This window comes from Vollenhovia emeryi, unplaced genomic scaffold (genome assembly GCF_000949405.1).
Source record: "Vollenhovia emeryi isolate VEMERY1.0 unplaced genomic scaffold, V.emery_V1.0 DF939131.1, whole genome shotgun sequence".
NCBI classification, from domain to species: domain Eukaryota; kingdom Metazoa; phylum Arthropoda; class Insecta; order Hymenoptera; family Formicidae; genus Vollenhovia; species Vollenhovia emeryi.
In genome coordinates, this window is record NW_011967235.1 from 2,715,067 (window position 1) to 2,737,402 (window position 22,336).

A 22,336-nucleotide genomic window follows, 5' to 3' on the forward strand; every position below is an offset into this window, starting at 1 on the left:
CTACTCAAATTTGACCGTGATTGGCCAATATCTTAAGGCTTAGGGCTTAAATCATCTATTGTAGACTAAGTCCCAGTCTACAATAGAGATTTAAGCCCTAAGCCTTAAGAAATTGACTAATCACAGTCGCGCATTCTACTCATACTGGGACTAAGTCGCAGACTACAATAGATGATTTAAGCCCTAAGCTTTAAGAAATTGACCAATCACGGTCAAGTATGAGTAGAATGCGCGACTGTGATTAGTCAATTTCGTAAGGCTTAGGGTTTAAATCCCTATTGTAGACTGGGACAAAGACTTAGAATTCTTGAAATAGGACTCTTCAGAATTGTAATTAGTGCAGCTCTGCTTTATTAATTATGTTCGGATACTTTCACACTCTGCACGAAGTAAAAATAGATTTTTTAATAATAAAATAACCTATTGTTATAAAACAGCTGTTTATTGAAAAATATTATATACAACGTACTGCATTGAATGTACAATTATTGTAATAAAAGGACTGATAATGAAAGTTTTTTTGATGTCCAAACTTCTCTCCGGATAGTCACAAAGACAAACTTAGAAGCAATTGTGCATTTATAAAAATCTTGTTTTGCACGTATGCACATAGACTTACGCCATTTTTTTGCTTAGAAAATAAACATCACACCCAGACAGCACACGTGTCTAAAAGACATGTCGTAAAGATATCTTTAAGACATCTTTTAGACGTAGACGTCTTTTAGACGTGTATGCTGTCTGGGTAATTTATTTAAATTTTCTTACAAATAAAGTATCTCAAAAACTTTCATTAGGACGAACTGATTAACTCATGTACGTGTCTTATTCGCGGATGTAGCACAAAGCCAGATGTCTAATTAAAGATATCGTTGTTCCTGTCATATACGCATACACGTATATACATACGTGTACTTTAGACATTTTGCATATTGTTCAGATTGAATTTCTCTTTCAATCTTTGTTCAAATTAAATTTCAATGGTTAAGTTATTTTTAAATAGCCAGTAACTCGAAGAATAATTTTACACGTACAATATATCGCACAGTCCTCTATCTAATAGTAAAATATACACTTAGCAAATTCTAATAAACTTACTGTTTTATTAAAATTTACTAAAAATTACATCGAAATTTTAAAAAAGAAACACGAAATTTGCACGTTGATTCTATTTCACTGTGATACGTCAACTGCACGTTTCACTGAGGAACGCTGTTCATAAACTAAAATGCCTGTCTCATTCGGTTCCCGCAAAACCCCCATACTTTACCTCGCCATCCGTTGTCTTTTTCACGTTGCTATAACAATGCATCATTATCGATGCACCGTCCGTGAAACTTTGTAGCGACGCGGCAAGTTGATGTTCATTTTTTGCGTTATTACACAGTTGCCTTAACAGTTAGGTTCCGTAAAATCCAAACTGAAAAAGAGCGACATCAGAGAGACGAAGTGAATTAATAATGAAAGACGGTAAAAAATATGAGTAACATTTCATGAATAAAAAATATGAAGACCATAGGAATTATTTCATTCCTTTAAGAATTTATAAATTTGCGGCCGGGCTGCACGATATATGGCGGACACGTTGTAGCACGATATTTATGAGATTCTATATTTCGCATTTTAGCACATCACTTACAGAAGTTTCGCTATGCGTTACTAGTCTTTCTGAAAAGGTCAGTTGATTAAAGAAGGGAAAAAGACATACATGTCCAGTTTTAACGCAGTATCGGACATGGACAACTCCAAGTATTACGAACATGCAGGTCGATAGTTTTTGAAAAACTGCATTTTGGTTTGCAAAGACACAAATGCTAAATTCGTGATACTTTATTACATCACGCTTATCGAATAAAACAAAATTAAGGGATTTTTCTATATTTTTAACTGTTTTTTTACTGTTTGGAAAATTATACGTGAATTCAGAGACGTGAGCCAGAGTGTGAAAGCGCTTGTGTAAAGTGAATCTGATACAAAATTCGCAGATTTATGCACATTATACATTTCGCGTGCTACATTTCGTTACATACTTCGTGAAGAATATATCCATTTAATAATAACGGTGTCAAGTAGAAATTATATTCACTAAAGATATAATTATGTAACGTCGTGGTGATTATGCAGATTTAGAATGGGCCATCGGAATAAATCGCTTTACCCTGCAAATGATCGGCTTATGGCCTGACGAGACATTAAGCAGTCGACAGAAGTTCTTGGCGAATCTACGGGCTTTCGTTATTTTCACTACGTTGGTTACTGTGTCAATCATACCCTCGCTATTTTCGCTTATCAGAGTCTGGAGCGACATGATAGCGATGATAGACAACTTGCAAATCACGCTACCTATCACAGCTACCGCCATGAAAATCATCATTATGTGGCTTCGAAAAGAAGGTAGAGATCGATATTCATATCAATGATAAAAATAAGAAAGCCGTATTTAATCCATAGACATAGTATACTGCGCGTTCTCTACTTTACTCGCGTGAAAACATGTGTCAACTTTAGAACGAGATAGCTGGTGTTCGCTCGTATCTTTGTCTTTGTCGAAGTGAAGTACACTGAGAGAAAAGTCTTTGAAAATTTATTTGTGGCATATAATGTTTATTTCGCTAAAATAAACATTATTTGAGGCATATAATGTTTATTTCAGTGAAATAAACGTTATATGCCACAAATAAATTTTCAGAGACTACTTTCTCAGTGTACTCTCTAAAGTTTTTGGAGTGAAAATAGAACCGTGGAGTGAAATATTCGCTCTATTGGAGTAAATATTTATTCTAATAGAGTAAAGATTCGCTCCAATAGAGTGAACGTTTCACTCCGCGGTTCTATTTTCACTCCAAAAACTTTAGAGAGTAGTGGGGGTAAACAAAAGAGTAGAGGAACGATAGACAGAGAAAGAGCTACGAGGTAAAGCACATGTTGTCTCTTTCTCAGGTGTGCAAACGTCTGCAGCCATAATGCACAGTCTATACTATGTCTATGATTTAATCTCGTTCCTTCGAAAATATCTTTTGTGGTTCTACCTTCTTCTTAAAATCGATTGCATTAATTTTGCCATCCAGTTTTTTCACAATAATCTTGTAGCCATCTTATCGAGAACACACGACAGATATCATTGAATCGTGAAGGTAAAAAATTCTCGATACTCTTTCGATATTTCTGTTGCACCGCTGTCGCGCATATTTAAGTCGGTACGAGTCACATTTTTATATTCCGATTCGTAACAGTTAGAATCTAATTTGCGAAGCTTCGCGTTCTTGTTTCTGTTAAGATCTCACATCGGTCGTGAGCATGGTCGTGGCAGACTGGGTCAGAACGAAGACGGAGGACGAGCGCGATACCATGATAAAGCAGGCAAGGTTTGCGAGAAGAATCGTCGTGTTCGGATGCATCATGATGGTCCTGGCGATAATCATTATCGTCATCCCGCCGTGCTTCGGCTACTCCATGAGATATTTGACGAACGTCACGGACCCGGGGCAGCCGTTGTTGCTGCAAACGTACTACTTTCGAGACATGACGCAGAGCCCGTACTTCGAAATCGCGTTCGTCGCGCAGACCGCAGCCGTCATAATGGCGGCGTTCTCTTACACGGGGATCGACAACTTTCTGGGCCTGGTTGTATTTCACATATGCGCCCAGATGGAAATTCTTAGGACGCGATTTACCAATCTACATGAATATAAAGACTTCAATCTCGGGCTGTCGACGAATGTTCAGAATCACATGCGTCTTATCAGGTTGCAGATTGCGTTCCTTTACTTTACGTCCTGGGCATCAATTCTGTATCTTACAATATAGTGAAAATGCTAAAAATTAGCTACTTACATTCAGCATTTTCACTACAGTGTAAGATACAGAATTGACCTCCTGATCTACAATACAATAGGTGATTTAAGTCCTAAGCCATAAGAAATTGACCATAGACGAGTATTCTCTTCATTTTTTAGTCATCTATTGTAGACTAGGACTAAGTTGCTACGGGCTTACAATTAGTCCGCTCATTATGACATAGACGGAGGAAAGAAATTAACGAGTTAGCGATTTTATCGGTTAAATTGTGTTTTCGCGTTGTAAAAGAGCAAATAATTTTCCCCGGGATTGTTAGAAGCACATACACATATAACTGCGAAAGCAAGTTTATAATAAAGTTAATGCTTTAATCAAGGTCGACGATATTCGCTCTGGCCTGGTCAAAGGCATAAGATCTATTAAAAAATCTATTGTATGACCAGAATCGAGTGCCTTATATTTTGTGAAATTTTATGCTCCGTAGATCCATCGATATCATCGAAAGTACCTTCAACTTGATGCTCCTGGCGTTGTTAGTGTATTTCTCGATAATATTTTGCCTCCAAGGCTTTCTAATAATTAGTGTAAGTCATGAAAGGAGAACCTTATTATTTTATAAGTATAATAAAATCAGACCAGAATAACTGTTATTGTATAAGTACTCAAGTGTCTGATACGAAGCGGGATTCTTATGTTAATGTGTATAGATAATTGATGACGGTGGCAACGTCTCCTTCCCGCGAATATGTTGGCTCGTCTCGGAACTCATTATTACGTTCGTTCATATGTTGCTCTACTGCGTGGTCGGTGAAATTCTCATCGCAAAAGTGAGTATTTTTATTGCCTTTTTTCTGCCTTTCACCGTATTTTTCGTTATTCTATTATGCATCATAAATTGGTACAATCGATTGTAAATGCAGTGCATCGGTAAAATGCAAATAGTTCATCGATCTTCGATATGTTTCGAAGTTTTCGCGATTATTTCTTGAAGAACATTATCAGCATTCTAGTCTACTGCGGTCTTCTGACGCAATTAATTAACACACGATAGCGGGTTTGTTGTCAGTTTTGCACACGAAAGATTCTGACATTAACTTATTTAACAATATCTAGTACCAGGGTTGGAAAGTAACTCGTTACTTGTAACAAAGTTACAGTTACTTTTTTTTAGAACTCTAACTTAACTTCATTACTTTCTCTCCATCTGTAACTGTATCTTAACTCAATTACATTAATAGTTACTTTATATATTTTTTAAACCTCCACACAATAACAGAAAAAAATGGTTGCAGTTACCGCAATCTCACCATAATTTATAGTCATTTTTGGAGCCAACCACATAATTACTATAAAAATTATATTCCTATAATTATTTTACTATGCAATTATAGTTTCAAATACTACATATGTCTTTATCAGTGCAGATTGCATTAGGCCTTGCGTTTGCGCATAAACGCCATTATCGACACGTTACAATTTAAATGCAGATTTTAATTGTCATTGCAAGAAAGTAACTGCAAAAGTAACAATTCGTTACTTTTTGAGTAACTGTAACTGTAACGCGTTACTTTTCAGAATTGGTAATTAGTAACTGTAACTAGTTACATTTTTAGCGAGAAACTGTAACAGTAACTTGATACTTTTATATAAAGTAACTTTCCCAATTCTGTCTAATACAGTGTGAAGGTATATATCATGCGGTGTACAACTACGCGTGGTATTCGCTGAAACCAAACGAAGCCAGAAATCTGACGATGATAATGATCCGTGCCGACAGACCTCTTTATATCACCGCGGGAAAAATATTTCCAATGACACTGTCCATGTTTTGTAGCGTAAGATAGCCTGCTACTATTCACCGAAATATCCGCGTAATATGATGGAATAACCGACAAATTAATTGAATTATGAATGCCGCAACGTTACACCATTTCCAGAACTGTCGCTTGATCTTTTTATACCTTTGCTTGCAGCTGATCAAAACGTCAGCCGGATACATATCGGTATTGCTAGCCAATCGATGATATTTAGACACTGGATAAATTGATCGGGACAACTTTCGATGGAATCTGATTTTTCGCGATGCAAAATGGTACCGTGTTGAGCAACGTTCAATCGATGCGCCAAATGGACCTCGTTTTTCCACGTAAACGAAGTCAATTCGTTGATTTGAACGAGAGGAACTTTCATGTGTATAATCAACCACAATAAACGATCGTACTCGCATTAAGAATGTAATCTTTATCATTAATGCTCTATGTACTATCTCGTCGTTTATTTCGGGAGATAATACCTAAAAATATTCATTTAAATTACACGAAATTAGTAACATTGTATTTATTATCTCTACAATTTTAATTCAATTTGTTAAATGTACATTTTATCCCTGACGCCTTTAATTATTTATATCTTGATATAATCGCGCTACATTACAAACAATGTTGCCGACGAATCACCGCTTATACACTTGCATATTAATAATTTGTAAATATACACAATCGTATCTCATTTTTCATTGCACTACGTTAGCCACGGCACGTTTTATACTCAACGTATGTACATTCATTCTATTTTATTAACTACCATGACGATTAGTCTCCTTCGTGTTGCTGTCTTTCGGCCATTCGCGTTGCTACAAACACAGATCGCCCAGCAGTCTTGAAGCTACGTGGCGACGCAATTATTTTTTGCGTTTTAAAGTTCGTCCAGTTGAGTTTGAGAAAATGCAAATTGTTGAAAAAGAGCAGGTTTTCAACGCGAGGAAAAAGACTAGTGAATAAATTAATAACGAACGCTCCAGGAAAATTAGGAGTTTACACACGTTGCACCCGTTTAGATATTCATAAACTAGTTAGCGATGCCGCGGGAGGGGCATACGAATTCGTTTCTTCGAACGAGAAATTATACGCCCGTAAAATAAGATGCAACGGACATTAATATCTGAAATATTTACGAGCGCCCGTACTTTGCACCTCAGCACGTGCATTTCAGAACTTTTTCCGTGAGCATGCGTAATCGCTCTCTGAGAAACAAGGGAGAATGTTGAATTCACAAAAAAAATGCCAGTCTTCGTTTAGCCTTGGATATGGACGGCTCTAAGGAGTTGGCATACACAGGTGCCCATATTTTTCTATCGTTCTCGACTTCTCGATAAGTTCTGTATCAAGAAACATAATTGGCAGAACCTTTTGTAGGACTCGACACTGACGTGAACCTACATATATACGTAGTTTTATTAGATTATAAAATTTAACGTGTGAAATGTTACTCGACGGTGATTCTCACGTACGCTTTTTTCTTTTTTTTAATTGTCAATGAATAAAACAGACGACAGATCTTGTCTAAAGATTCAGTGATGCACAAATTTTCATGCGAACGTACTTCACTGTCAAACTCGAAAAGTTTAGCGTGACACTTTACGAATTTTCGCGTCGTGTCTCATCATCGTCATTTAATTATTCCGACAAATAATGATTACGAAATTTGATTTTTAATTTACTTGAGCTACACGATGTTGCTATACATAGACCTGGAATGGGCAATCGGGATAAATCGGATTTCTCTGAAGATCATCGGTCTTTGGCCAGACGCTAAGTTAAATCATCGGCAAAAACTTTTGGCGGATCTACGCGTTCTGATTGTTTTTATTTTGATAACTTGCGTATTAATCATACCCGGAATACTAGCGCTGTTGAGAGTCTGGGGCGACATGATGGCGATGACAGACAATATACAAATCAATCTACCTGTCATAGTGAACGTCATGAAAGTTCTTCTTATAAGGTTCCACAAGAAAGGTAAATCTCTCTTTCTATAACTCTCTATATTACCGTTTACTTCGTAATAGTTTACCTACTTTTTCAAGCGTCAATTCGATCCGTACTTTTCCTTCTCCGAAGATCTTGAACCGGTCATAAACATGATCGTGGAAGATTGGCTCAGGACGAAAACAGCGCGGGAACGAGATATCATGATAGAGCAAACGAGAACTGCCAGAATGATAGTCCTGTTCGGATGTATAATGATAGTCATCTCGGGCACCATTTCCGTCGTTCCACCTATCTTAGGATATTCCACGGCATATCTGACAAATTTAACAGACTCGGGCAGACCGCTGCTGTTGCCAACGTACTATCTGCGAGACATTTTGGAGACCCCGTACTATGAAATCGTGTTTGTCGCCCAATCTGCAGCGATCTCGCTAGGCGCGCTTTCTTACTCGGGCATCGATACCTTTCTAAGTTTGCTCGTTTTCCACATAGGCGCCCAATTGGAAATCATTAAAGGGCAATTGCTCAATTTGGACGATTTTAAAGACTTCAGCATTGGATTAGCCTTCAGTGTCAAGCACCATCTGCGTCTTCTTAGGTGATTAAGCTCGATATATTTCACACTGTCATTTTTTAAAATAATGTAAAGAAGCGGAGGAGGAATCGGCAGATGCAAGTGTATCTTAATTTTATTACATTTTTATTTGATAATTCCATGTGTTTAAAAAATTGTCAAGAGCTGTCTCTTGCCCACACAATATTTGCATCGTGCTAATTTTTTATGTCCAATGAATATGTTTACAATTTCGCAAAATAATGCACGTGGTATGTGTTCTCCAAGATTTTTCGTCCAAAATCAATCAATGTTACAACGTACCACATCTTATATCGTAGGTGTGTTGATGTCATCGACAACACGTTCAACTTGATGCTTTTGGCATTATTAATGTACTTCGCTGTGTTATTTTGTCTACAAGGATTTGTAATAGTTACCGTAAGTTGGCGGACAAGAGAGTTATTTTCTTTTGAAAAAAATAATATAAAATAATATAAAATATCTATTACCGAAATTTCTCACTGTAACGGAAGCGAATAAAATATCGAACAAACCTTACTCACGGTACATTTCTCAATTTCTCATGTGAATCGTACACATTTATACCCTAGTAGCGCAGTGCGTGGACCAAACTATATTTGGTTGCATTAGGCCAATGTTTAACCAGTATTTGGTCCATGCACTGTGCTACTACACTGACAATGAGAAAAATTTCCATCGGGTAAACCAATTAAATAGTGTTTCCGACGGTTAACTTTTCCGATTACGTTTTCCGATTAAATTGTGGACACAACAGATGAAATTTATCCGATGAAATGAGATTGAAAAACCGTTCATATTTTTCATTGGATACAATTTAATTGGATACATCCGTTTGTTATTATGTAATTGGATTATTATCCGATTATATTTAATCGGACATTTTTCTCAGTGTAGGGTACCTTAAAGGAAAGGAAATTAGGATATTGAAGTAAATTTTTCTAACAAAACAAGAAACTATGTTATCCTGTCTAGATGATTGACGGAGACAACAATCTTTCCTTTCTGCGAATGACTTGGCTCCTTACAATTCTTATTACTGCATTCGCTCACATGTGCCTATACTGCGCGGTCGGGGAATTTCTTATAGCCAAAGCAAGTGCTTGTCTTTACTACAACAGCGAGTACAATAGATAGTACTGCACATATGGATAAAATTGCAGTGTTTTTTATATCAAATTATAAGAATTCTTAGAAACAGTCTTAAGTAGAGATTTCATAATGTAATAAAATTTTGCAGGGCGAGGAAATATTTTATGCGGTATATAACTACACGTGGTACTTGAGGACGCCAAATGAAGCCAAAAATTTGATGATGTTAATGACTCGCGCTGGAAAACCTTTGTACATTACCGCGGGCAAGATATTTCCCTTGACCATGTCTTTGTTTTGCAGCGTAAGTGTCCGTAACTTGTCTATGTGCATATGCATTTATATGCTTACATATGCGGTTAATTTTATTGGCGATTGACTTATTAAAAAATAGCAATAGTAGCTGAGTCTCCTTTTTTGGATCTACTCCATCCCTAATGAAACGTTTTTGAATTTTTTTTCCTACAAAATTTTTAAGCTCCCCTATTAAAATCTTACGTACATATGTTTTTATTGTTTGTTTTGTTGATTCCCACAAAAGAACTGCGATTCCTGCTGAAGCACCACTTCTATACATTTACCATATTCGTATACATATGTTCATTAGACTTCTTCTTTTTTAGTTGATAAAGACGTCAGTCGGTTACTTATCCGTACTGCTCGCTATTCGATAATTTTCCGATAAAACGCTTAGAAATTCTACGAGGACATCATGAGCGAAGATATAGAGGAAACTGTTTAAGTTAATGTATTGATGCATATGTTTGTCCCGTTTTTAAACATTCGCGCACTTTATATACGAATTCGATCTGCTATTAACTTCACACTTATATGACGTATTAAACATTTGAAAGTAGCAATTGAACGGAAACTTTACTGTCAAATTTGTCGTCGTCGATTGATGCTTGTGAGTTGTATAAATTTATAAAGATGGATAAAATTAAGCATCACTTTCTGCTTTTTTATTTTCGAAAAGGCAAAACTGCTGTTCAGACCAAAAGAAAAATATGTTCTGTCTACGGAGAAGATGCTATTGATGATTCCACCGTTCGTAAATGGTTCCGATGATTCCGTAATGTTAATTTTAATCTCACGGATGAGAAACGTTCTGGACGGCCTTCCGAAATTGACAGTTGCGAAATCTTGACCTTGATTGAAACTGGTCGTCATAAAACAACTCGTGAGATTGCATATATCACTGATTAAATGTATATCGACAAAATGTAATAGATATGTTTTTGGTTTAAAAACGGGACGAATTTATGCATCAACTCCCATAGTATATGCAATGTGAAACATAATACTTTAGGACTCTACTTTTAGTTAGCGATACTTTGTTCTAGACTAGATCTATTCTTACTGTTCTTCTTCTGCGCTGTAACTTAATGTAATTTTACTAGCACTAAATACATATTTTTCTCTGCTTAGTAGTGAGTAATTATTACACACCCTACCCTAAAGTATAAGAAAAATAGCGCCGCCGTGTGTCTGAGTTCAACCCATGAAATCAAACATCTTCCAAGCCCGGCTCGAACAATTCGAAGCGTACGTAATCTTAAAATATATCGACGTGAATAAGCAATTACTTCTTCTTTATCACATTACTGGGAAATAAGACATATATTATATCTTATTGAGTAATCTATATACCTCTGCGAAGCCGAAAACGTATGCGGAATTGAGGTAATTGCTGCAAGATTATGAATCCGACGCCAAATAAAAGCACGATTCTGTCAAATCGACATCAATATGACAGTTTCGATGTCGATTGACAAATCATTTCTCGCTGGGTGCTACAGACGACTGTTATTTCAAAAACTTCTTTCAACATGTGGCAAGATAGGATACACCTCTACGATTTGTAAGTGAAAGAAACGAGACAGCAAAGGCAATAAAAAATTTGTTAATAATTTCGGGGAACATCAAGCAGAAATGTAAAATTTTTATATTGACCGATAAGAAGTCAAACGACTAATTGAACTTTTAATATAGAATTACTGATTGCTTTATTCTCTCCTCAATTTGATTTTATTAAACTATTTAAGTTTAAATTACATGTAAACAACATACCAATTATGGCAATAGTTTTTTAAAAGAATGCAGGTTCTCCGATATTACCCAGGAAAAGAGAATTAGATTTGACCAAATCAATTTCCATCTGTCGAGATATAAGTCGAACTGAGGTTGTGTTTGGTAGAAAATATTTTATACTATTCTACAAAAAAAATCGTTTACAATATTCTCTTTATATAATCTATAATATAATTTTAAGTACAAAAATTCCGATACTTTTTGATCCTATAGCTTGGCCTTCGAGCCCTTGAACGTCTATGAGCCAATCGAAAGACAGCAGAGAAGATTGCAATGTTTCTCATTTTCAGTACCGTCGCTTAATCTTTTTATACTTAATTCATTTTGTTGCGTCAAACCACATACGATTTCTCTTTCCCCACATTACTAACGTCAACGATATTGGGCAGTCGTTGCACAATTGCATGGTGCCTGAATTCGCAAAATTTTGGAGATAAAGGTAGTGCGGCCTCCATACTTGGCATCCAGAAATTTCTAGACAGAACTAAGTATCGGTCAAGATAACGTTGGTCTATATTTTAATATTTTAATTCAATTTTTCAATTATACAACAGCTCCAATGTGTTTAATTATTTATATTTTGAGACTTGAGACAATCACATTTTATTACAAACAATGTTGCCGTTAATCAACGTCACCTCTTGCACGTTTACATATTAATAATTTGTAACTCGATATAAATATACACAATTGTTTCTTATTGCACTGCGTTAGCCACGACACATTTTCTACTTAACGTACATTCATCCTACTTTATTATATCCTGTAACGATCAGTCTATTTTATGTTGCTATCTTTTGGCTCTTTCGCGTTGCTACAACACACGTCGCCCAAAGCGTCGCTCATCGAGGAAACGTCGCTTACGTGTCGACGCAATAATTTTTTGCGTTTTAAAGTTTGACGCAAAATGCCAGGTAAGTTTGAGAAAATGCATATTGTTGAAAAAGAGCAGGTTTTCTAAGCGAGGCGAGAGACCAAGGATAAATTAATAACGAGCGCCCCAGGAAAATTGGAGGACGTTACATCTGTTTAGATATTCATCAGGCTATTTAGCGATGCCGCGGGAGAGCCACGAATTCGTGTCTTCGAACGTGAAATTATACGCCCCTAAAAAAAGATACGGCAGACATTAATATCTGAAATATTTACGAGCGCCCGTACTTTGCACCTCAGCACCTGCGTTTCAGAACTTTTTCCGTGAGCATGCGTAATTGCCGTGCTCCCTGAGGCAAGAGAGAATATTGAATTCATAAAAAAATGCCAGTCTTCGTTTAGTCTTGAACATGGACAGTTCTAAGGAACTGGCATACACAGGTGTCTATATTTTTCTATCATTAAATTCTGTACCAATAAAACGGTTTGTGAGACTCGATACTGACGTAAATCTACATATACTTGCATTAGTTTCATTAGAATACAAAATTTCACGTTTGAAATGTCCTCATCAGTGATTCCAATATGCGTTTGATAACATCAATTAAAAGAACAGAGACGACAGATTTTGCTTAAAGATTGAGTGACGCAAAAATAATTTTCATGCGAACACACTTTATTGTCAAACTCGAAACAATTACCGTGACACTTTACAAATTTTCGCGTCGTGTCTCATTATCGTCATTTAATTATTTCGACAAATGATCATTACGAAATTATGATTTGATTACGAAATTTGATTTTTAATTTACTTGAGCTACACAATGTTGCTAAGACTCGTTTATCGTTCCCCATCTGTCGATTTAATCAGTAACAGCGTGATAATTACATAGACCTGGATTGGGCAATCGGGATAAATCGGATTTCTCTGAAGATCCTCGGCCTGTGGCCAGACGAAAAGTTAAGTCGTCGGCAAAAATTTTTGGCCGATTTCCGCGCTTTCGTTATATTCACCACGATGTTTTGGGTATCGGTCTTACCGGGATTACTAGCGCTGTTGAGAGTCTGGGGCGACATGCTGGCGATGACGGACAATATGCAAATCGGCCTGCCCTTCTCAATAACCGTCATGAAATTTGTCATCATGTGGTTACGCAAGAAAGGTAAATCCTTCTATATTACTATTTACTCTGCAATATTTCACCTGCTTCTTGCAGCGTCAATTTAATCCATATTTTTTGGTATCCTTTTCCAAAGAGCTTGAACCCATCGTAAGCATGATCGTGGAGGATTGGCTTAGGACGAAAACGACGCAAGAACGAGATACCATGATAAGGCAAGCGAGATTCGCTAGAATGATGGTCGTGTTCGGATGTGTCATGATGAGCTTCGCGTCTGCCATTCTCATCATTCCACCTATCTTTGGATATACAACGAGGTATCTGACAAATTTGACAGATCCGGGAAGACCGATGCTGGTACAAACATATTATTTGAGAGACATTACGGAGACCCCGTACTACGAAATCGTGATCGCCGCGCAAGCTTCAACGATCTTGGTGGCCGCGATTTCTTACACGGGCATCGATACCTTTCTAGGTTTGCTCGTTTTTCACATATGCGCCCAATTGGAAATCCTCAAAGAGCGAATGATCAATTTGGACAATTTCAAAGACTTCAGTACTGGATTAGCCTTCACTATCAAGGACCACCTGCGTCTTATTAGGTGTGATATTAAACTCGATATTCAATCTACGTACTTTATACTGTCATTCTTTTTAAATAATATAAAGAAATGGAGGAAGTGATAATTTGGCTAAAATTACTAAAACATATTGCGTGTGTGAAAAAAAGTTCAAATATACAATATTTGTTTGAAACAACTCGATTGTTATTACACACGTTACTTATAACGCGATAATAAATTAATTACTACACTGACAAAAAAATTTGTTTAAACTAAGTAAATAGATTTACTTAAAATTGTTTTTTACTGAAGTAAATATTTATTCTATTTAAATAAAAATGTCAAATGTCAAGTAAATCTATGTATTATATTAAGTAAATTAATTTAAATCATTACATTTTTTACATTCAAATAAAGATTTCATGAGATATAAAATACTATTTATTAAATGAAATAATTGTTTTTGTTAAATAAGAAATCCAATTTTCTTCGCTGTGAAAATTACATCTTAGTAAACATTTTATAGAATTAAAATACAAATTTTTAATTTAAAATGATTTATTTAATTAAAATGATCTATTCTTTGATATTTAATAAATACTTAAATTAAAGCAATGCATGTTTTAATTAATTTATTATTTTTAAATTTAAATTAATAAGCTATTAGGGGAGCCACCTAATGAATAATTTTCTTGAGTAAAGTAATATTTTCTTGGATTAAGATATTTTTTTATCAGTGTAGACTATAAATTTGTGACAAGCAAATAGTATTTTATACGTATTTTCAAACACGAACTTTGAACGATACGGTAATCAAGCAGTCAGCTAATGCAAGTGTATCTTAATTTTATCACACTTTCATAAAGTAATTTCATGTGTTTCTCAAAAATTATCAAGAGCTATCTCGTGTTTGCTTGGTGTGTCGAACGAGTGCGCTTGCAATTTCGTAAAATAATACTCGTGATATATGTTGTCCGAGATTTTTCGTTTGATCGAAACCGATTAATGTTACAACGTACGATATCTCATATCGTAGGTCTGTTGATGTCATCGACAACACGTTCAACTTGATGCTTCTGGCATTATTAGTGTATTTCGCTATGTTATTTTGCCTACAGGGATTTCTAATAGTTACCGTAAGTTGACGGACGGGAGAAGAGAGTTATTCCTTTTTCAAAATAATAATATAAAATAATAATATAAAATATCTATCACCAAAATATCTCGCTGAGATGGGAGCGAATAAAGTAACGAAGAAACTTTTTCATGAAACATTTCTCAATTTCTCATGCAAATTATAAGCACATGTTATACCCCAAAGGAAATGAAAAATTAAGATATTAAAATAATTCTTTCAAAGAAAAACATCGATAGAAAATATGTTAACATATCTAGATCATTGACGGAGACGCCGGCGAAGTTTCCTTTATGCGAATATGTTGGCTCGTTTCGATTCTCATTAATACATTCGCTCACATGTGCCTATACTGCGTGGTCGGGGAGATTCTTATAGCCAAAGTAAGTGCTTATCTTTAACATTAACAGCGAGTTTTAGTATAAAAATAGTCCCAGCGAAAAATCTCGTCGATCGTTGTCAAAATAATGTCGAATCGACATCAATTTGACAATGTCGACGTCATTTCGATGAATTATTTTTCACTGGGTTACTACACATATGTATACATATATAAAATTGCAGTGCTTCTTCTAATTTTTCATTTAAATTATAAGACTTCCTAGAAACAGTCTTAAGTAGAGATTTCAGTAACAAAATTTACAGGCCGAGGCAATATTTTATGCAGTATATAACTACACGTGGTACTTGAGGACGCCGAATGAAGCCAAAAAATTGATGATGATAATGATGCGTGCCGAGAAACCTCTATACATTACCGCGGGCAAGATGTTTCCCATGACACTATCTTTGTTTTGCAGTGTAAGCATCTGTAATTCATCTATGTGTCCGTACATATGTGATTAATTTAATTGACGACTCACTTATTAAATAATAGCAATAGAATTTTATTAATGGTAAAATTGAGTGATTTATTTTTGTCATGTAACACGTGAGAAAAAAGAGATTTTAAAGATTAGAAATTAGCAACAAATTATAATTCGAAATTACACAGTAAAAAATTTTGCAAATGTTATTAAACTAATTACAGTTAAGCCCGTATCAGACTACGGATTGAGATTGAGATTAGATTGAAATTAGACCAGTCGGAGTAAAGTTTACTAATATCAAGTTTAATGAATTTTACTCGGATTGGTCAAATCTCAATCTAATCTGAATCTCAATCCGTAGTCTAATACAGGCTTTAGAGATGCTAAATAATATTGCCGATTGAATTAATCAATGATCAAATTAATCCAAGTTTGATCTGTAAGTATAAAATTAACTGTCTTAATTATTTTATTTTGGCTTATAACTATTTATTATCGCGTATCTACATATGCGTTATTATCATTTTATATACAATGAACTTCTTTTTCAGTTAATAAAAACGTCAGCTGGTTACATATCCGTACTGCTCGCTAATCGATAATTTCCCAACAAATCGATTTAAAATTCAACAAGGACGAGAAAAAAGAGGAAGCTATCTAAGTGAACAATGAGTAATCTCTATTTATGAATTACAAAAAGTAATAAAAAAGAATTATAACGAAACTATTTTTGATATTACACAGGACCCAAGAGCGGTCAATTCGTAGTATATGGATTATTCAAAACGCGACGCGATTGGGATTTAATAGGGATCTTTTCAATCTCGCACATATGCGAAAATATATGTATAAAAAAGAATAACCCACCCGAATTGCGACAAATGAAAGAAATCAAATTATTTTGTAGAATAGGAATCACTGATGCCTTTCCGCATGAATTTGTGCACATAATCCGTAGTTTTGTTAAATTTAAAATTGCATCTTGTTTTCTAATTATTATTTTTAATTATTAGAAATTATATGAAATTAAGATATAAAATAACTCAATATAACAATGAATAAAATTCAAAAGGCTCTAATGTGAAAAAACAAATACTAACAATAAGTAATAAAGAAATGAATATAATAAACCGGAAAAGATATTAATTTTACAAAAAATAAAAGTAATATTTACCGCCAAGTTGCTCCGCCGGCGCCTGATGCCTTTCCGAGGCCTCCTTCTCCACTCAGGTTGTCTTCTGGCACACTCGCGAAAGCACAAAGATCGTTCGCGCGATTTTACACCTTAAAAGTCTCCTTCCGATTACATAAACGGCACTCCCGAACGCGACGCGACACGACGAATCGCCGCGCGCGGTTGCGATTCGTTTAAATTATTCGAGTAATAGTCCTCGAAAGTTAGTGCTGAAATGAGAGAAATGAACAAAATCAATTAATAAATGAAATAAAGAAATGTGCTCTCTAAAAGTCACTCGATGGATTATCACTGAAAACAGTGAATCGATTCGTTATTTTCAGTAATAATCCACCGATTAACTTTCAGAGAGTGTTAGGCCTGGTTTATCATTTTCTGGTTAACTGTTAATATGGAAGTTACTCGACTCTCTATCCTTTTCTATATTATTATCTAAGAAAAGACAGAGAATCGATTAAACTGTGGTCAACAGTTTCTTAAAAAATGAAAAATCGGACCTAAATAGTGCAATGGGTACCTTTGGTTGTCCCTTCTTTAGAATATATACTCACTAAAATCAATCAATGGATTATCACTGAAAACAGTAAATATTCACTGATTCAGTGATAATGCACTGATTGATTTTTAGAGAGTAACTCTTCGGGGTACTTGAGCCCCTCCACCGCGACAAGGTAGTACCCGAGGAGGGGATTATCAACAACAAACCGTACAATTACATATGCAGTGTATATTTAGAAAAATAAACATTGAGTAAACATAAATTAGGTTTGCTACTTAATGCACGACGTGAGAGAGATTCATCCAATCGAAAGATTAATTCACAATCTCGATCTTGGGACAAAATCTTTTTTCTCGAAATTTATCAATAATGCCTCATAAACTAATGGTCCGAAATAAGCCATTCTTATATCGTTAGAAGCGCTGAAATCTTAGCTTCCCAACGAGACCAAGCTCATCTTGCTACAATTTTTCTGTGCGGAGTTATAGACAATTATATTGACTCGTGATCTCGATCTCGGGACAAAATCAATTTTATTTTCAAAATTAATCGATGATATTTCATAATCTAATAATCCGAGATAAGCGATTCTTATCTCGTTAGAAGCGCTGAAATCTTAGCTTTCCAACGAGACCAGGATCATCTTCCTACGATTTTTCTGTGCGAAGATATTAACGATTATATCGACTCGCGATCTTATTCCTGAGGACAGAAGCAGCAGACGACGCGTATGTGCGGCGTCTCGCGCGGCGTCTAGCGCGGCGTCCGCGTGGCAATGTTTACTACCGAACAGGTGTACGTCGTGTGTTTTTATGCCAGTTTTTTGGGGGACGTAGTAGGCTTGCGTAATACTCGCGTAAACTCACGCGGCCTTCAGACATGAATGGTGCGCGCGCGCTCGATTTTTAAAACGCTATAACTCGGTGAAAAATCGACGTAGCGACACGAACCAAAAACCAATCTTCTTCGTTTCGCATGCCGCAGCTGTCTATGTTGAGTACGTATGCTCTTATCATGAAACTTACATACGACAATGGAATAAAAAGTAAAATGTGAAATATAAATTATATAATACGTACAACTACGAAATATAAAATGTTGCTGACAAGCTATGTTAGACTGTACAGCAAGTTTATTAAAGTTTGACTTTTTATCATTAATCGTCCCATTTTATTGACATGCTTTATTTCTACTAGCACTTTGGTATAATTAAATGTGTCAAGTTTTGTATTAAACTTGTATACTGTTTGCCGGCAAAATTTGTAGCACACACTGTTCTGGATATTCACTAGAAAATTATTTAAACATTCTTTTGTACATAAAAGATTGCTCCGTTTATATTATGTACATAGAAACATAACCCACTCGAATTGTAACAAATCAAAAGAAATCAAAGTATACTTCGTACAGCACCTTACTGTACTCCATCACAGTGGCCAATATTGACCACTTACCTCGTCGTATCTAGTCTTTCTTCGATGGGCTAGATTGGACATACCTTTCGTTGCTCCTGGCCATACAGTCTAGTCATTTTGACCAGAGATCAGGAAGGAAGAAAACTCCTTCCATAGTCGGTTTATCACCGACAGATATTTCGTACGGTTCGTACTATATGCGAGCGACGATTGTATCGAAAAATGCACGACCAGAAGAGAAGTTATTTAAAGAAAAAACTTAATTTTAAAAAATTTAATTTCTGAAACTGATCAAAGTGTAATTTTACTTCCGTTTTCAAAAGCGTTGACCGCATCTTCGTGACTCGATCTTTGAATATAAAATTCAAGCACATAAATATAGAACAAATTTTATTTTAATTATATTCCGCGATAGAAAAATTAAAATTTATAATATGGATAAAATTAAACAATTAATAATTTCTTGAACATATGAAAAACTAATCGCGAAAACCGACCGCGAAAATCAACCGCAAAAATACGAGATGCGTGTGACTGTGCATATTGCTAAACGCATCTTAAAAGTATCGCGAGACATGTAGAATAAATGATGTAAGATCCAGAAAAAAGGAACTTGCCGCACGAGTGACACTGATATTATAATTGAATATTACAGTTAATCGATAATCTCAAATAAAATATGAAAATAATTTCAAATTTAAGCATCCTCGACAAAATATATTGGAATCTCACGTCATATTATATTACTTTATACATATATCAATTCTTTAATTAAAAATGGATAGGCTACGAGAGATTAGTTGGCCGAATACATCGATAATATGCGTCATTATATTTCGCATAATTTCTATGATGTAATTTAATGATTTGTAACATGCAAAATGAGCTCAACATACTCTGATTTGTAGAGTTCTATAAAATCAGTTCTCTTCAATAAATTAAATATATTAAATAAACCGCGAAATTATTGGTAACCTATCCATTTTAACGTAACGGATCTACGAAATGGATCAATCTACAATTTACTATCTGAAAATGTAGATTCCGTTTAATAAAAAATTTTTCACTCACCGACACGACGCGCAGCGGCGAAGTCGTATCCACGTTGATTCTGCAAGCAATGGTGCCCGATGCCTATCCTGGGCCTCCTCCTCTACTCAGGTGTCCTCCTCTCAGGTGTCGTTGTCTCAGCTGTCCTCCGACACACTCGCGAATTTACACTTCCGTTTGTAAAGTCACCTGTCACTGTTACTGTATCCAAATGCCACTTCACTCGCGAATTTACACTTCCGCTTGTGAAGTCACTTATCACTGTCACTGTACCTATCCAAATCCCACTTCTTCGGTTTTCACTGTGTCCGATTGTCACCGAGTCCGATTGCGACTACGAATTGTTCGATTACATAGGGCTTGTTTTCTGTTCCTGCACTGGTGAACTAGTGCAGTAAGCTAGAATGAGAAAAAATATACTTGTTTTACTCCAATTTATTGCACTAGTAACTAGTTCACCAGTGCAGGAACAGAAAACAAGCCCATAGTCGCACTGATATCCGCACAAATCACTGACACAAATTGCGGGAATTCAACGATCGAACGATGATCTCGATCGTTGATTATTCACAGAGAGCGATCGCGGTTTCTTCTCGCACTTGTCGCGAACGCGTATCAAGAAAGAATAACACTATATGCGAAGCGGCGCGGGCATGACCGATCAATTCGACTGTCGCCGCGTGAATGATCCTGCGTACGGCACCGTAAACACCTCTGCCGCAAAAACCGAGCGCGGATTCCAAGAAATGACGTATACACCTCGGTCGAAAACAATCTATTGTGTCGAATCATTCGGTGCGGCGGATGTACCGCGTGTCTTCGCGTCGCTCCTCGTGACGCGATTATTTCCTACGAGAATCTCGATCATCTCCTACGCACGCGATCGTCTCGTTCGAAAGTTATTAACATTTATCAATCGCGTTTAAGTAATTGTCGCGATCCGTAATTATATCGTAAATTTCTACGGTGATTTGTCGCGACGACGACGCGACATGACACGACGAACCGCCGTGTGTGGTGGCGATTCGTTTAAAATGCGACTTCCACTTCAAATTATGCGTGATATTCGTCGCGACAAATCACCGTAGAAATTAACGATATGATTTGACATCCATTTTTGTTTTGACATCGCACTTTTTTAGCGAAAAATTAATAACACTCTCGTGTTATCGACATTTCATGTATGCAGCACGGAACACAACCAAAATTGGGCACTGCATTACCCGCTTGAAAAATGGGCGTAGAACGGACACGCACCAAGTGGAGACTTTATCGGCAGTGCTTAAAAATAGGTGTAACGTAATAGTTCCAAGAATGAAAATGAGCGTAAGGCGCCGGAAGCCGGAATCAGCATCAACTATCATCCGTGCTTCGGAGAGAGAAGAGCTAGAACCAAAGAGCTAGAGCACGTGTGGCCGCCAGGAGAACAGAGACAAATTGGTTTATATATAACAAGGAATTTGGACGAAATTCACACATTCGAAAATGGCGACGCATGTAAACTCCCTGTCGGACGGTTTGAAGATCAGGTATATGAGAATTATAATAACAAACTCGCATGCCCGAGATCACGTTATGACTTCCTTTCAAGGCTTATCTACAATACATGAAGTAAGCCGGGCGTAAGGAGTAAAAGCAGAAATAACAATCTTGGCGTAAAAGCCACATTCTACAATTGCGTAAATGATTGTTGCGTGGTTGTTGTCGATTGTACAGTGTTGTAAAACACAGTTTTAAACTAGCATGTACGATTGCAAAGCCTGTTGTAAAAGATGGCTGAACTTCGTCTTTCACGACTACAACGATGTAGGATGTAAAAGCTAACCAATCATTCGCTTCAATTACGACGTATCTTAGGGACCGTCTACATTGGAAGTAAGAAGTAAGAAAACCTAACCTTTACCTTTCAGTGCAGCAGCTGAAGTACAGGCATAATTTTTGTAGCAAAAATATTTGTAGCACTGGGGGTCAATTCTGTATCTTAAGGCTGGTCTACAATACATGGAGTAAGCTGGAGTAAGGAGTAGGAGTAAGGAAATAAATCCATTTTATTTCTCACTCCTACTTCAGCTCTTAGGCTTACTCTCGGTGAATCAAAATGCCATCAATCAGTGTTACAATTATTTTAACAATCATGCCCGTATTTCAGCTTCCTTACACCAAAAGCTAGAAGTTAAGGCTGGTCTACAATACATGGAGTAAGCTGGAGTAAGGAGTAGGAGTAAGGAAATAAATCCATTTTATTTCTTACTCCTACTTTAGCTCTTAGGCTTACTCTCGGTGAATCAAAATGCCATCAATCATGGCATTTTGATTCACCGAGAGTA

General features: G+C 36.2%; 4 protein-coding genes across 8 annotated transcripts in view; all 4 read left to right on the plus strand.

Moving 5' to 3' along the window:
• Positions 1-256: 256 nt before the first annotated feature.
• On the plus strand, positions 257-6,111 carry LOC105568192 (odorant receptor 43a-like). Of its 4 annotated transcripts, none has more exons than XM_012023652.1 (7): positions 257-1,766; positions 2,125-2,394; positions 3,278-3,746; positions 4,283-4,382; positions 4,506-4,625; positions 5,478-5,633; positions 5,772-6,111. In XM_012023652.1, the coding sequence occupies exons 1-7, from the start codon at positions 1,709-1,711 to the stop codon at positions 5,820-5,822; spliced, it is 1,224 nt and encodes a 407-aa protein (XP_011879042.1). In that variant the 5' UTR covers positions 257-1,708; the 3' UTR covers positions 5,823-6,111. The 4 variants fall into 4 exon arrangements, with proteins under 4 accessions (XP_011879042.1, XP_011879044.1, XP_011879043.1 ...); XM_012023654.1 differs by having other exon boundaries at positions 5,478-5,669; positions 5,772-5,834; XM_012023653.1 differs by lacking the exon at positions 5,772-6,111 and having other exon boundaries at positions 5,478-5,703.
• A 762-nt stretch (positions 6,112-6,873) lies between these two features.
• On the plus strand, positions 6,874-10,624 carry LOC105568193 (odorant receptor 43a-like). Its single transcript, XM_012023656.1, has 7 exons — positions 6,874-6,914; positions 7,326-7,595; positions 7,698-8,166; positions 8,463-8,562; positions 9,139-9,258; positions 9,404-9,559; positions 9,879-10,624. Exons 1-7 carry the CDS (start codon positions 6,884-6,886, stop codon positions 9,927-9,929), a joined length of 1,197 nt encoding a protein of 398 aa, XP_011879046.1. The 5' UTR covers positions 6,874-6,883; the 3' UTR covers positions 9,930-10,624.
• Positions 10,625-12,615: 1,991 nt separating this feature from the next.
• On the plus strand, positions 12,616-16,569 carry LOC105568194 (odorant receptor Or2-like). The gene is made up of 7 exons (XM_012023657.1): positions 12,616-12,660; positions 13,113-13,382; positions 13,477-13,945; positions 14,943-15,042; positions 15,302-15,424; positions 15,687-15,842; positions 16,402-16,569. The coding sequence occupies exons 1-7, from the start codon at positions 12,630-12,632 to the stop codon at positions 16,450-16,452; spliced, it is 1,200 nt and encodes a 399-aa protein (XP_011879047.1). The 5' UTR covers positions 12,616-12,629; the 3' UTR covers positions 16,453-16,569.
• Positions 16,570-21,352: 4,783 nt separating this feature from the next.
• Positions 21,353-22,336, plus strand: part of LOC105568195 (inactive peptidyl-prolyl cis-trans isomerase FKBP6) — a 5,179-nt gene continuing 4,195 nt past the window's right edge. Inside the window, exon 1 of one of the 2 annotated variants that reach the window (XM_012023658.1) lies at positions 21,353-21,538. In XM_012023658.1, the coding sequence (XP_011879048.1) occupies positions 21,495-21,538 (44 nt within the window). In that variant the 5' untranslated portion in view covers positions 21,353-21,494. Of the gene's footprint in view, positions 21,539-21,612; positions 21,892-22,336 lie in introns of those variants that run through there. The other variant, XM_012023659.1, reaches the window with a different exon arrangement.

Excerpts from the sequence above, each read along its gene's own strand:
- LOC105568193 (XM_012023656.1), top strand. The coding sequence starts at position 6,884 with ATGGACGGCTCTAAGGAGTTGGCATACACAG. Across the intron at positions 6,915-7,325 it reads TAAGGAGTTGGCATACACAG|ACCTGGAATGGGCAATCGGG; the intron begins GTGCCCATATTT and ends TGCTATACATAG. Across the intron at positions 9,560-9,878 it reads CCATGTCTTTGTTTTGCAGC|TTGATAAAGACGTCAGTCGG; the intron begins GTAAGTGTCCGT and ends CTTCTTTTTTAG.
- LOC105568192 (XM_012023652.1), top strand. The coding sequence starts at position 1,709 with ATGTCCAGTTTTAACGCAGTATCGGACATGGACAACTCCAAGTATTAC. Across the intron at positions 4,383-4,505 it reads AAGGCTTTCTAATAATTAGT|ATAATTGATGACGGTGGCAA; the intron begins GTAAGTCATGAA and ends TAATGTGTATAG. Across the intron at positions 5,634-5,771 it reads CACTGTCCATGTTTTGTAGC|CTGATCAAAACGTCAGCCGG; the intron begins GTAAGATAGCCT and ends CTTTGCTTGCAG.
- LOC105568194 (XM_012023657.1), top strand. The coding sequence starts at position 12,630 with ATGGACAGTTCTAAGGAACTGGCATACACAG. Across the intron at positions 15,043-15,301 it reads AGGGATTTCTAATAGTTACC|ATCATTGACGGAGACGCCGG; the intron begins GTAAGTTGACGG and ends TAACATATCTAG. Across the intron at positions 15,843-16,401 it reads CACTATCTTTGTTTTGCAGT|TTAATAAAAACGTCAGCTGG; the intron begins GTAAGCATCTGT and ends CTTCTTTTTCAG.